This window comes from Salvelinus fontinalis, chromosome 5 (genome assembly GCF_029448725.1).
Source record: "Salvelinus fontinalis isolate EN_2023a chromosome 5, ASM2944872v1, whole genome shotgun sequence".
Taxonomy (NCBI): Eukaryota; Metazoa; Chordata; class Actinopteri; order Salmoniformes; family Salmonidae; genus Salvelinus; species Salvelinus fontinalis.
In genome coordinates, this window is record NC_074669.1 from 63136465 (window position 1) to 63149063 (window position 12599).

Consider the following 12599-nt stretch of genomic DNA (forward strand, 5'->3'; position numbering starts at 1 on the left):
CAAAACATTAAGAACACCTGCTCTTTCCATGAGACTGACCAGGTGAATCCAGGTGAAAGATATGATCACGTATTGACATCAGTTGTTAAATCCACTTCAATCAGTGTAGATGAAGGGGAGGAGACGGGTTAAAGAAGAATTTTTAAGCCTTGAGACAATTGAGACATGGATTGTGTATGTGTGCCATTCAGAGGGTGAATGGGGCAAGACTAAAGATTTAAGTGCCTTTGAACGGGGTATGGTAGTAGGTGCCAGGCGCACCGGTTTGTGTCAAGAACTGCAACGCTGCTGGGTTTTTCACGCTCAACAGTTTCCTGTGTGTATCAACAATGGTCCACCACCTAAAGGACATCCAGACAACTTGACACAACTGTGGGGAAGCATTGAGGTCAACATGGGCCAGTATCCCTGTGGAACACTTTCAACACTTTGTAGAGTCCATGACCCGACGAATTGAGGCTGTTCTGAGGGTAAAAGGGGAGTGGGGGGGTGCAGCTCAAGATTAGGAAGATGTTCTTAATGTTTTGTCCACTCAGTGTATATTCTATATATATTCCTACTGTCTGTCAGTATAATCACATGACCTCTAGCTACAATACAGCTGCCTTAGTAGAAACTCACTGAGCCTTCCTGTACTTCCTGTACGTCCTGTATTTCCTGTACCTCCTGTACTTCCTGTACTTCCTGTACCTCCTGTACGTCCTGCACTTCCTGTACGTCCTGTACGTCCTGCACTTCCTGCACCTCCTGTACTTCCTGTACTTCCTGTACGTCCTGTACGTCCTGTACTTCCTGTACTTCCTGCACCTCCTGTACTTCCTGTACCTCCTGTACTTTCTGTACTTTCTGTACTTCCTGTACTTCCTGCACCTCCTGTACTTCCTGTACTTTCTGTACGTCCTGTACTTCCTGTACCTCCTGTACCTCCTGTACTTTCTGTACTTCCTGTACCTCCTGTACTTCCTGTACATCCTGTACGTCCTGTACGTCCTGTACTTCCTGTACGTCCTGTACGTCCTGTACTTCCTGTACCTCCTGTACTTCCTGTACCTCCTGTACTTCCTGTACTTCCTGTACCTCCTGTACTTCCTGTACTTCCTGTACATCCTGTACTTCCTGTACGTCCTGTACTTCCTGTACTATTAACTGTTAAATGGAGGGAAAAGGAGTCTGAATGAATGTAACTCAGATTTCCATTCCTCACAGCATTTCCATCCCACGTTACAGAAACAATGCAGAGATTTATTAGACAGGCTTTAAAGCCAGAGAGCAGCATGATACTGTGGCTCAGATAGGCTAGCGTGGTTTCTCTCCAAAGCAGAGAGAAGATACAGTCCCACGTTAGTGGCTCAGAAAGGCTAGCGTGGTTTCTCTCCAAAGCAGAGAGAAGATACAGAGAGATTCATCGACTCTGTCGTAGAATCCTAAAAGACCCAGAGAGTGGCATGATACTGTGGCTCAGATAGGCTAGCGTGGTTTCTCTCCAAAGCAGAGAAAAGATACAGAGAGATTCATCGACTCTGTCATAGAGTCCTAAAAGACCCAGAGAGTCGTCTCCGTAAAGGAGTCTGTACCCCGGGCCTGGAGCTGCTCTATAGGGTGGCTTATCATGATTTAACCTTTAGTTAACCTTTATTTAACCTTTAGTTAACCTTAATTTAACCTTTAGTTAACCTTCATTTTACCATTATTTAACCTTTATTTAACCATTATTTAACTTTTATTTAACCATTATGAAACATTTATTTAACCTTTATTTAACGATTATTTAACCCGTATTTAACCTTTATTTAACCCTTATTAACCTTTATTTAACCTTTATTTAACCTTTATTTAACCTTTATTTAACCTTTATTTAACCTTTATTTAACCTTCATTTAATCTTCATTTTACCATTAAGTAACCTTTATTTAACCTTTATTTAACCTTTATTTAACCTTTATTTAACCCTTATTTAACTAGGCAAGTCAGTTAAAAAAAAAAAACTTATTTTATAATGACGACCTACCCCGGCCAAACCCAGACGACACTGGGCCAATTGTGTGCCGCCCTACGGGACTCCCACTACCACTATGAATGTGTCCTATACATCTCTCTTTCAGGCCTGTCTATCTCACTACCACTATGAATGTGTCCTCTACATCTCTCTCCATCTCTCTTTCAGACCTGTCTATCCCACTACTACTATGAATGTGTCCTATACATCTCTCTACATCTCTCTTTCAGGCCTGTCTATCCCACTACCACTATGAATGTGTCCTATACATCTCTCTTTCAGGCCTGTCTATCTCACTACCACTATGAATGTGTCCTATACATCTCTCTACATCTCTCTATCAGGCCTGTCTATCTCACTACCACTATGAATGTGTCCTCTACATCTCTCTTTCAGGCCTGTCTATCTCACTACCACTATGAATGTGTCCTATACATCTCTCTATCAGGCCTGTCTATCCCACTACCTCTATGAATGTGTCCTATACATCTCTCTATCAGGCCTGTCTATCCCACTACCACTATGAATGTGTCCTATACATCTCTCTTTCAGGCCTGTCTATCTCACTACCACTATGAATGTGTCCTCTACATCTCTCTTTCAGGCCTGTCTATCCCACTACTACTATGAATGTGTCCTATACATCTCTCTATCAGGCCTGTCTATCTCACTACCACTATGAATGTGTCCTCTACATCTCTCTTTCAGGCCTGTCTATCCCACTACCTCTATGAATGTGTCCTATACATCTCTCTTTCAGGCCTGTCTATCTCACTACCACTATGAATGTGTCCTCTACATCTCTCTTTCAGGCCTGTCTATCCCACTACTACTATGAATGTGTCCTATACATCTCTCTATCAGGCCTGTCTATCTCACTACCACTATGAATGTGTCCTCTACATCTCTCTTTCAGGCCTGTCTATCTCACTACCACTATGAATGTGTCCTCTACATCTCTCTTTCAGGCCTGTCTATCTCACTACCACTATGAATGTGTCCTCTACATCTCTCTCCATCTCTCTTTCAGGCCTGTCTATCCCACTACTACTATGAATGTGTCCTATACATCTCTCTACATCTCTCTATCAGGCCTGTCTATCTCACTACCACTATGAATGTGTCCTCTACATCTCTCTTTCAGGCCTGTCTATCCCACTACTACTATGAATGTGTCCTATACATCTCTCTATCAGGCCTGTCTATCTCACTACCACTATGAATGTGTCCTCTACATCTCTCTTTCAGGCCTGTCTATCTCACTACCACTATGAATGTGTCCTCTACATCTCTCTTTCAGGCCTGTCTATCTCACTACCACTATGAATGTGTCCTATACATCTCTCTCCATCTCTCTTTCAGGCCTGTCTATCCCACTACCACTATGAATGTGTCCTATACAACTCTCTTTCAGGCCTGTCTATCTCACTACCACTATGAATGTGTCCTATACATCTCTCTTTCAGGCCTGTCTATCCCACTACCACTATGAATGTGTCCTATACATCTCTCTACATCTCTCTTTCAGGCCTGTCTATCCCACTACCACTATGAATGTGTCCTATACATCTCTCTTTCAGGCCTGTCTATCCCACTACCACTATGAATGTGTCCTATACATCTCTCTATCAGGCCTGTCTATCCCACTACCACTATGAATGTGTCCTATACATCTCTCTTTCAGGCCTGTCTATCTCACTACCACTATGAATGTGTCCTATACATCTCTCTATCAGGCCTGTCTATCCCACTACCACTATGAATGTGTCCTATACATCTCTCTATCAGGCCTGTCTATCCCACTACCACTAGGAATGTGTCCTATACATCTCTCTATCAGGCCTGTCTATCCCACTACTACTATGAATGTGTCCTCTACACCTCTCTCCATCTCTCTTTCAGGCCTGTCTATCCCACTACTACTATGAATGTGTCCTATACATCTCTCTTTCAGGCCTGTCTATCCCACTACCACTATGAATGTGTCCTCTACATCTCTCTACATCTCTCTTTCAGGCCTGTCTATCCCAATACCACTATGAATGTGTCCTCTACATCTCTCTTTCAGGCCTGTCTATCTCACTACCACTATGAATGTGTCCTCTACATCTCTCTACATCTCTCTTTCAGGTCTGTCTATCCCACTACCACTATGAATGTGTCCTCTACATCTCTCTTTCAGGCCTGTCTATCTCACTACTACTATGAATGTGTCCTATACACCTCTCTCCATCTCTCTATCAGGCCTGTCTATCCCACTACCACTATGAATGTGTCCTCTACATCTCTCTATCAGGCCTGTCTATCCCACTACCTCTATGAATGTGTCCTATACATCTCCCTCCATCTCTCTTTCAGGCCTGTCTATCCCACTACTACTATGAATGTGTCCTCTACATCTCTCTTTCAGGCCTGTCTATCCCACTACCACTATGAATGTGTCCTATACATCTCTCTTTCAGGCCTGTCTATCCCACTACCACTATGAATGTGTCCTATACATCTCTCTATCAGGCCTGTCTATCTCACTACCACTATGAATGTGTCCTCTACATCTCTCTATCAGGCCTGTCTATCTCACTACCACTATGAATGTGTCCTCTACATCTCTCTATCAGGCCTGTCTATCTCACTACCTCTATGAATGTGTCCTCTACATCTCTCTATCAGGCCTGTCTATCTCACTACCACTATGAATGTGTCCTATACATCTCTCTTTCAGGCCTGTCTATCCCACTACCACTATGAATGTGTCCTATACATCTCTCTATCAGGCCTGTCTATCTCACTACCACTATGAATGTGTCCTATACACCTCTCTTTCAGGCCTGTCTATCCCACTACTACTATGAATGTGTCCTATACATCTCTCTCCATCTCTCTTTCAGGCCTGTCTATCTCACTACCACTATGAATGTGTCCTATACATCTCTCTCCATCTCTCTTTCAGGCCTGTCTATCCCACTACTACTATGAATGTGTCCTATACATCTCTCTACAACTCTCTTTCAGGCCTGTCTATCCCACTACCACTATGAATGTGTCCTATACACCTCTCTTTCAGGCCTGTCTATCTCACTACCACTATGAATGTGTCCTCTACATCTCTCTTTCAGGCCTGTCCATCTCACTACCACTATGAATGTGTCCTCTACATCTCTCTATCAGGCCTGTCTATCCCACTACCACTATGAATGTGTCCTATACATCTCTCGTTCAGGCCTGTCTATCTCACTACCACTATGAATGTGTCCTATACATCTCTCTCCATCTCTCTTTCAGGCCTGTCTATCCCACTACCACTATGAATGTGTCCTATACACCTCTCTTTCAGGCCTGTCTATCTCACTACCACTATGAATGTGTCCTCTACATCTCTCTTTCAGGCCTGTCCATCTCACTACCACTATGAATGTGTCCTCTACATCTCTCTATCAGGCCTGTCTATCCCACTACCACTATGAATGTGTCCTATACATCTCTCTATCAGGCCTGTCTATCTCACTACCACTATGAATGTGTCCTCTACATCTCTCTTTCAGGCCTGTCTATCCCACTACCACTATGAATGTGTCCTCTACATCTCTCTATCAGGCCTGTCTATCCCACTACCACTATGAATGTGTCCTATACATCTCTCTACACCTCTCTTTCAGGCCTGTCTATCCCACTACCACTATGAATGTGTCCTCTACATCTCTCTTTCAGGCCTGTCTATCCCACTACTACTATGAATGTGTCCTATACATCTCTCTACACCTCTCTTTCAGGCCTGTCTATCCCACTACCACTATGAATGTGTCCTCTACATCTCTCTTTCAGGCCTGTCTATCCCACTACCACTATGAATGTGTCCTATACATCTCTCTTTCAGAGCTGTCTATGCCACTACCTCTATGAATGTGTCCTCTACATCTCTCTTTCAGGCCTGTCTATCCCACTACTACTATGAATGTGTCCTATACATCTCTCTACATCTCTCTTTCAGGCCTGTCTATCCCACTACTACTATGAATGTGTCCTATACATCTCTCTACACCTCTCTTTCAGGCCTGTCTATCCCACTACTACTATGAATGTGTCCTATACATCTCTCTACATCTCTCTTTCAGGCCTGTCTATCCCACTACTACTATGAATGTGTCCTATACATCTCTCTACACCTCTCTTTCAGGCCTGTCTATCCCACTACCACTATGAATGTGTCCTATACATCTCTCTATCAGGCCTGTCTATCTCACTACCACTATGAATGTGTCCTCTACATCTCTCTTTCAGGCCTGTCTATCTCACTACCACTAGGAATGTGTCCTATACATCTCTCTTTCAGGCCTGTCTATCCCACTACCACTATGAATGTGTCCTCTACATCTCTCTCCATCTCTCTTTCAGGCCTGTCTATCCCACTACCACTATGAATGTGTCCTCTACATCTCTCTTTCAGGCCTGTCTATCCCACTACCACTATGAATGTGTCCTCTACATCTCTCTCCATCTCTCTTTCAGGCCTGTCTATCCCACTACCACTATGAATGTGTCCTATACATCTCTCTATCAGGCCTGTCTATCTCACTACCACTATGAATGTGTCCTATACATCTCTCTACATCTCTCTTTCAGGCCTGTCTATCTCACTACCACTATGAATGTGTCCTATACATCTCTCTACATCTCTCTTTCAGGCCTGTCTATCCCACTACTACTATGAATGTGTCCTCTACATCTGTCTACATCTCTCTTTCAGGCCTGTCTATCTCACTACCTCTATGAATGTGTCCTATACATCTCTCTATCAGGCCTGTCTATCCCACTACCACTATGAATGTGTCCTCTACATCTCTCTACATCTCTCTTTCAGGCCTGTCTATCCCACTACCACTATGAATGTGTCCTCTACATCTCTCTCTCCATCTCTCTTTCAGGCCTGTCTATCCCACTACCACTATGAATGTGTCCTATACATCTCTCTATCAGGCCTGTCTATCCCACTACCACTAGGAATGTGTCCTATACATCTCTCTATCAGGCCTGTCTATCCCACTACCACTATGAATGTGTCCTATACATCTCTCTCCATCTCTCTTTCAGGCCTGTCTATCCCACTAAATAAATTGGAAAGGAGGGAAGGAGAAAGGGAGTTTCCTGGTCCCAGATAGGTCTGTGCTATCATGACAAGGAGTGGCAAGTTAGTGGCATGAGGGCACAAACAGAATGATACCCAGGCTAGAGTGGGAGTCCCTACCCAGGCTAGAGTGGGAGTCCCTACCCAGACTAGAGTGTGAGTCCCTACCCAGGCTACAGTGGGAGTCCCTACCCAGGCTAGAGTGGGAGTCCCTACCCAGGCTAGTGTGGGAGTCCCTACCCAGGCTAGTGTGGAAGTCCCTAACCAGGCTAGAGTGGGAGTCCCTACCAAGGCTAGAGTGGGAGTCCTTACCCAGGCTACAGTAGGAGTCCCTACCCAGGCTAGAGTGGGAGTCCCTACCCAGGCTAGAGTGGGAGTCTCTACTCAGGCTAGAGTGGGAGTCCCTACCCAGGCTAGAGTGGGAGTCCCTACCCAGGCTAGAGTGGGAGTCCCTACCCAGGCTAGAGTGGGAGTCCCTACCCAGGCTACAGTGTGAGTTCCTACCCAGGCTACAGTGGGAGTCCCTACCCAGGCTAGAGTGGGAGTCCTTACCCAGGCTACAGTAGGAGTCCTTACCCAGGCAAGAGTTGGGAGTCCTTACCCAGGCTACAGTAGGAGTCCCTACCCAGGCTAGAGTGGGAGTCCCTACCCAGGCTAGAGTGGGAGTCCCTACCCAGGATAGAGTGGGAGTCCCTACCCTGGCTACAGTGTGAGTCCCTACCCAGGCAACAGTGGGAGTCCTTACCCAGGCTAGAGTGGGAGTCCCTACCCAGGCTAGAGTGGGAGTCCTTACCCAGGCTACAGTAGGAGTCCCTACCCAGGCTAGAGTGGGCGTCCTTACCCAGGCTAGAGTGGGAGTCCCTACCCAGGCTAGAGTGGGAGTCCCTACCCAGGCTACAGTGGGAGTCCTTACCCAGGCTACAGTAGGAGTCCCTACCCAGGCAAGAGTGGGAGTCCTTACCCAGGCTACAGTAGTAGTCCCTACCCAGGCTAGAGTGGGAGTCCCTACTCAGGCTACAGTGTGAGTCCCTACCCAGGCTAGAGTGGGAGTCCCTACCCAGGCTAGAGTGGGAGTCCTTACCCAGGCTACAGTAGGAGTCCCTACCCAGGCTAGAGTGGGAATCCCTACCCAGACTACAGTGGGAGTCCGTACCCAGGCTACAGTGGGAGTCCCTACCCAGGCTACAGTGGGAGTCCTTACCCAGGCTACAGTAGGAGTCCCTACCCAGGCTACAGTGGGATTCCCTACCCAGACTACAGTGGGAGTCCCTACCCAGGCTACAGTGGGAGTCCCTACCCAGGCTACAGTGGGAGTCCCTACCCAGGCTACAGTAGGAGTCCCTACCCAGGCTACAGTGGGAGTCCTTACCCAGGCTATAGTGGGAGTCCCTACCCAGGCTACAGTAGGAGTCCCTACCCAGGCTACAGTGGGAGTCCTTACCCAGGCTACAGTGGGAGTCCCTACCCAGGCTACAGTAGGAGTCCCTACCCAGGCTAGAGTGGGAGTCCTTACCCAGGCTACAGTAGGAGTCCCTAACCAGGCCAGAGTTGGAGTCCCTACCCAGGCTACAGTGGGAGTCCCTACCCAGGCTAGAGTGGGAGTCCTTACCCAGGCTACAGTGCGAGTCCCTACCCAGGCTAGAGTGTGAGTCCCTACCCAGGCTACAGTGGGAGTCCCTACCCAGGCTAGAGTGGGAGTCCTTACCCAGGCTAGAGTGGGAGTCCTTACCCAGGCTACAGTAGGAGTCCCTACCCAGGCTACAGTAGGAGTCCCTACCCAGGCTAGAGTGGGAGTCCCTACCCAGACTAGAGTGTGAGTCCCTACCCAGACTAGAGTGGGAGTCCCTACCCAGGCTAGAGTGGGAGTCCTTACCCAGGCTACAGTAGGAGTCCCTACCCAGGCTAGAGTTGGAGTCCTTACCCAGGCTACAGTAGGAGTCCCTACCCAGGCTACAGTGGGAGTCCCTACCCAGGCTAGAGTGGGAGTCCTTACCCAGGCTACAGTGGGAGTCCCTACCCAGGCTAGAGTGTGAGTCCCTACCAAGGCTAGAGTGTGTGTCCCTACCCAGGCTAGAGTGGGAGTCCTTACCCAGGCTAGAGTGGGAGTCCTTACCCAGGCTACAGTAGGAGTCCCTACCCAGGCTACAGTAGGAGTCCCTACCCAGGCTAGAGTGGGAGTCCCTACCCAGACTAGAGTGTGAGTCCCTACCCAGGCTAGAGTGGGAGTCCTTACCCAGGCTACAGTAGGAGTCCCTACCCAGGCTAGAGTGTGAGTCCCTACCCAGGCTACAGTAGGAGTCCCTACCCAGGCTAGAGTGGGAGTCCCTACCCAGGCTAGAGTGTGAGTCCCTACCCAGACTACAGGGGAGTCCCTACCCAGTCTACAGTGTGAGTCCCTACCCAGGCTACAGTAGGAGTCCCTACCCAGGCTACAGTAGGAGTCCCTACCCAGGCTACAGTGGGAGTCCCTACCCAGGCATTGAGTCTCTATGCCGCTCCACAGTCCTGACAGCATGCACTCCCTCACGGTGGATCCCACCAGGATGTATCCAGAGTTGCAGCTGAAGATGGCCGAGCCTCCAAAGGTAGTCTGAGTTCCAATCTTTCTCCCATCAGGAGGAGTTGGCAGCTCTCCACAGGAAATTACTGCAATAAGATCAGAGACAGACAGGGGAGACCAAAGAGAGAGAGGGGGGAGAGCAGAGAGAGAGAGACAGGGGAGAGCAGAGAGAGAGAGACAGGGGAGACCAGAGAGAGAGAGAGAGACAGGGGGGACCAGAGAGAGAGAGAGAGAGACAGACAGGGGAGAGCAGAGAGAGAGAGGCAGACAGGGGAGACCAGAGAGAGAGAGAGAGACAGGGGAGAGCAGAGAGAGAGAGAGGGGGAGAGCAGAGAGAGAGAGGGAGAGTGGGGGGAGAGCAGAGGGAGAGAGACAGGGGAGAGCAGAGAGAGAGAGAGACAGGGGAGAGCAAAGAGAGAGAGACAGGGGGGACCAGAGAGAGAGAGAGAGAGAGAGACAGACAGGGGAGAGCAGAGAGAGAGAGGCAGACAGGGGAGACCAGAGAGAGAGAGAGAGACAGACAGGGGAGAGCAGAGAGAGAGAGAGGGGGGGGAGCAGAATGAGAGAGAGAGGGAGAGTGGGGGGAGAGCAGAGAGAGATAGAGAGAGGGGGGAGCAGAGAGAGAGAGACAGGGGAGACCAGAGAGAAATAGAGAGAGAGAGAGGGGGAGAGCAGAGAGAGAGAGACATGGGATACCAGAGAGAAAGAGAGACAGACAGGAGATCAGAGAGAGAGAGAGAGGGGGGGGCGAGCAGAGAGAGAGACAGGGGAGACCAGAGAGAGAGAGGGGGGTGAGCAGAGAGAGAGAGACAGGGGAGAGCAGAGAGAGAGACAGGGGAGACCAGAGAGAAAGAGAGAGCAAGAGAGACAGGGGAGAGCAAAGAGAGAGAGAGACAAGGGAGAGCAGAGAGAGCGAGAGGGGAGACCAGAGAGAGAGAGAGACAAGGGCGAGCAGAGAGAGAGAGAGGGGAGACCAGAGAGAAAGAGAGAGAGACAGGGGAGAGCAGAGAGAGAGAGATAGAGAGAGGGGGAGAGCAGAGAGAGAGAGAGGGGAGACCAGAGAGAGAGAGAGACAAGGGCGAGCAGAGAGAGAGAGAGAGGGGAGACCAGAGAGAAAGAGAGAGAGAGAGGGGAGACCAGAGAGAAAGAGAGAGACACAGGGGACAGCAGAGAAAGAGAGAGAGAGAGAGAGAGAGACAGGGGAGAGCAGAGAGAGAGAGAGGGGAGACCAGAGAGAGAGAGAGACAAGGGCGAGCAGAGAGAGAGAGAGAGGGGAGACCAGAGAGAAAGAGAGAGAGAGAGGGGAGACCAGAGAGAAAGAGAGAGACACAGGGGACAGCAGAGAAAGAGAGAGAGAGAGAGACAGGGGAGAGCAGAGAGAGAGAGAGATAGAGAGGGGGGAGAGCAGAGAGAGAGAGAGGGGAGACCAGAGAGAGAGAGAGACAAGGGAGAGCAGAGAGAGAGAGAGAGGGGAGACCAGAGAGAAAGAGAGAGAGAGAGGGGAGACCAGAGAGAAAGAGAGACACAGGGGACAGCAGAGAAAGAGAGAGATAGAGAGGGGGGAGAGCAGAGAGAGAGAGAGAGGGGAGACCAGAGAGAAAGAGAGAGAGAGAGGGGAGACCAGAGAGAAAGAGAGAGACAGGGGAGAGCAGAGAGAGAGATAGAGATAGAGAGGGGGGAGAGCAGAGAGAGACACAGGGGACAGCAGAGAAAGAGAGAGAGAGAGAGACAGGGGGGAGCATAGAGGAGATAGTTGGCTTACTTTGTCAACAGTAATTTATATCTTCCCCATTGACCTTAGTGAGATAAAATAGAATTCATCGACTATTTCACAGCTGGATAATTGTTCCCTTTTTGTTCAACACATTTGATGTTCTAGTGGTGGTGCTCTTTATAGAGACCTGTTTTAAATCATTACTGAATGGATCAATACTTATTCAATACCCCCCCCCCCCACACACACACACACACACACACACACACACACACACACACACACACACACACACACACACACACACACACACACACACACACACACACACACACACACACACACACACACACACACACACACACACACACCGTTCAAAGAGAAAACAATCTGATTCTATTCAAGACTCTCCTACAATAGTTCCCATGACAACATAGAGACATCTCTACACAACGAAGACTTGATCGAGACCAGACCAGCGGTAAAAACATCGCCACCCACTTCTGCATCGAGGTCGTTCGTTCCGCCAGCTCCACGCCCCGTTGGCCAAGCACTGGATGTGAGCGGGACCGAGCCGGTAGTATCCCGGGTTACAGCCGAAGACCACTTTGGTTCTGAACTCATAGCTGGACCCGTTGACGATCGTCCACTTCCCGTGGTCCAGAGAGAAGGAGCCCAGACTGGGGCACACCACCACTGTGGAACCACAAAAACACAAAGAAGGAACCAACATAATTAAAGCTACAGTCTGGGCTTTGAAGAAAAAAAGAACACTACAAACGGCAGCCCCCCCACTTCTTCTGGTGTACAGCTGTGAGATGGAGCTAGGTGGACATGTAACCAGTCATATCAAATCAAATTAAATGTATTTATAAAGCCCTTCTTACATCAGCTGATATCTCAAAGTGCTGTCCAGAAACCCAGCCTAAAACACCAAACAGCAAGCAATGCAGGTGTACCTCCACTGTGGGACCACAAACACAAAGAATAGTAAACTCATAGTCCAGGGTGAACGATCCCAGACTGAGCAACACCACCTTTGTGGGACAAGATAAATATTCAATCAATCACATCTATTATTCACATAATAAACAAAGTGTTTTTACAGTAACCCAGCAAAGACCCCAAAACTCATTCCAAGAATACAGCATGAAACAGGAACACACGATCATGTAAATATATCATACCCCACTTCTATTGGTTAATG

General features: G+C 48.5%; 1 protein-coding gene across 1 annotated transcript in view; it reads right to left on the reverse strand.

The window, feature by feature from the left end:
• Positions 1-12599, reverse strand: part of LOC129856014 (CUB and sushi domain-containing protein 3-like) — a 749171-nt gene that overhangs the window by 111180 nt on the left and 625392 nt on the right. Inside the window, exons 77-78 of the mRNA XM_055924143.1 lie at positions 11894-12088; positions 9591-9764 (exon numbers count right to left, since the gene is read on the reverse strand). Coding sequence (XP_055780118.1) covers positions 9591-9764; positions 11894-12088 — 369 coding nt within the window. The remainder of the gene's footprint in view (positions 1-9590; positions 9765-11893; positions 12089-12599) is intronic.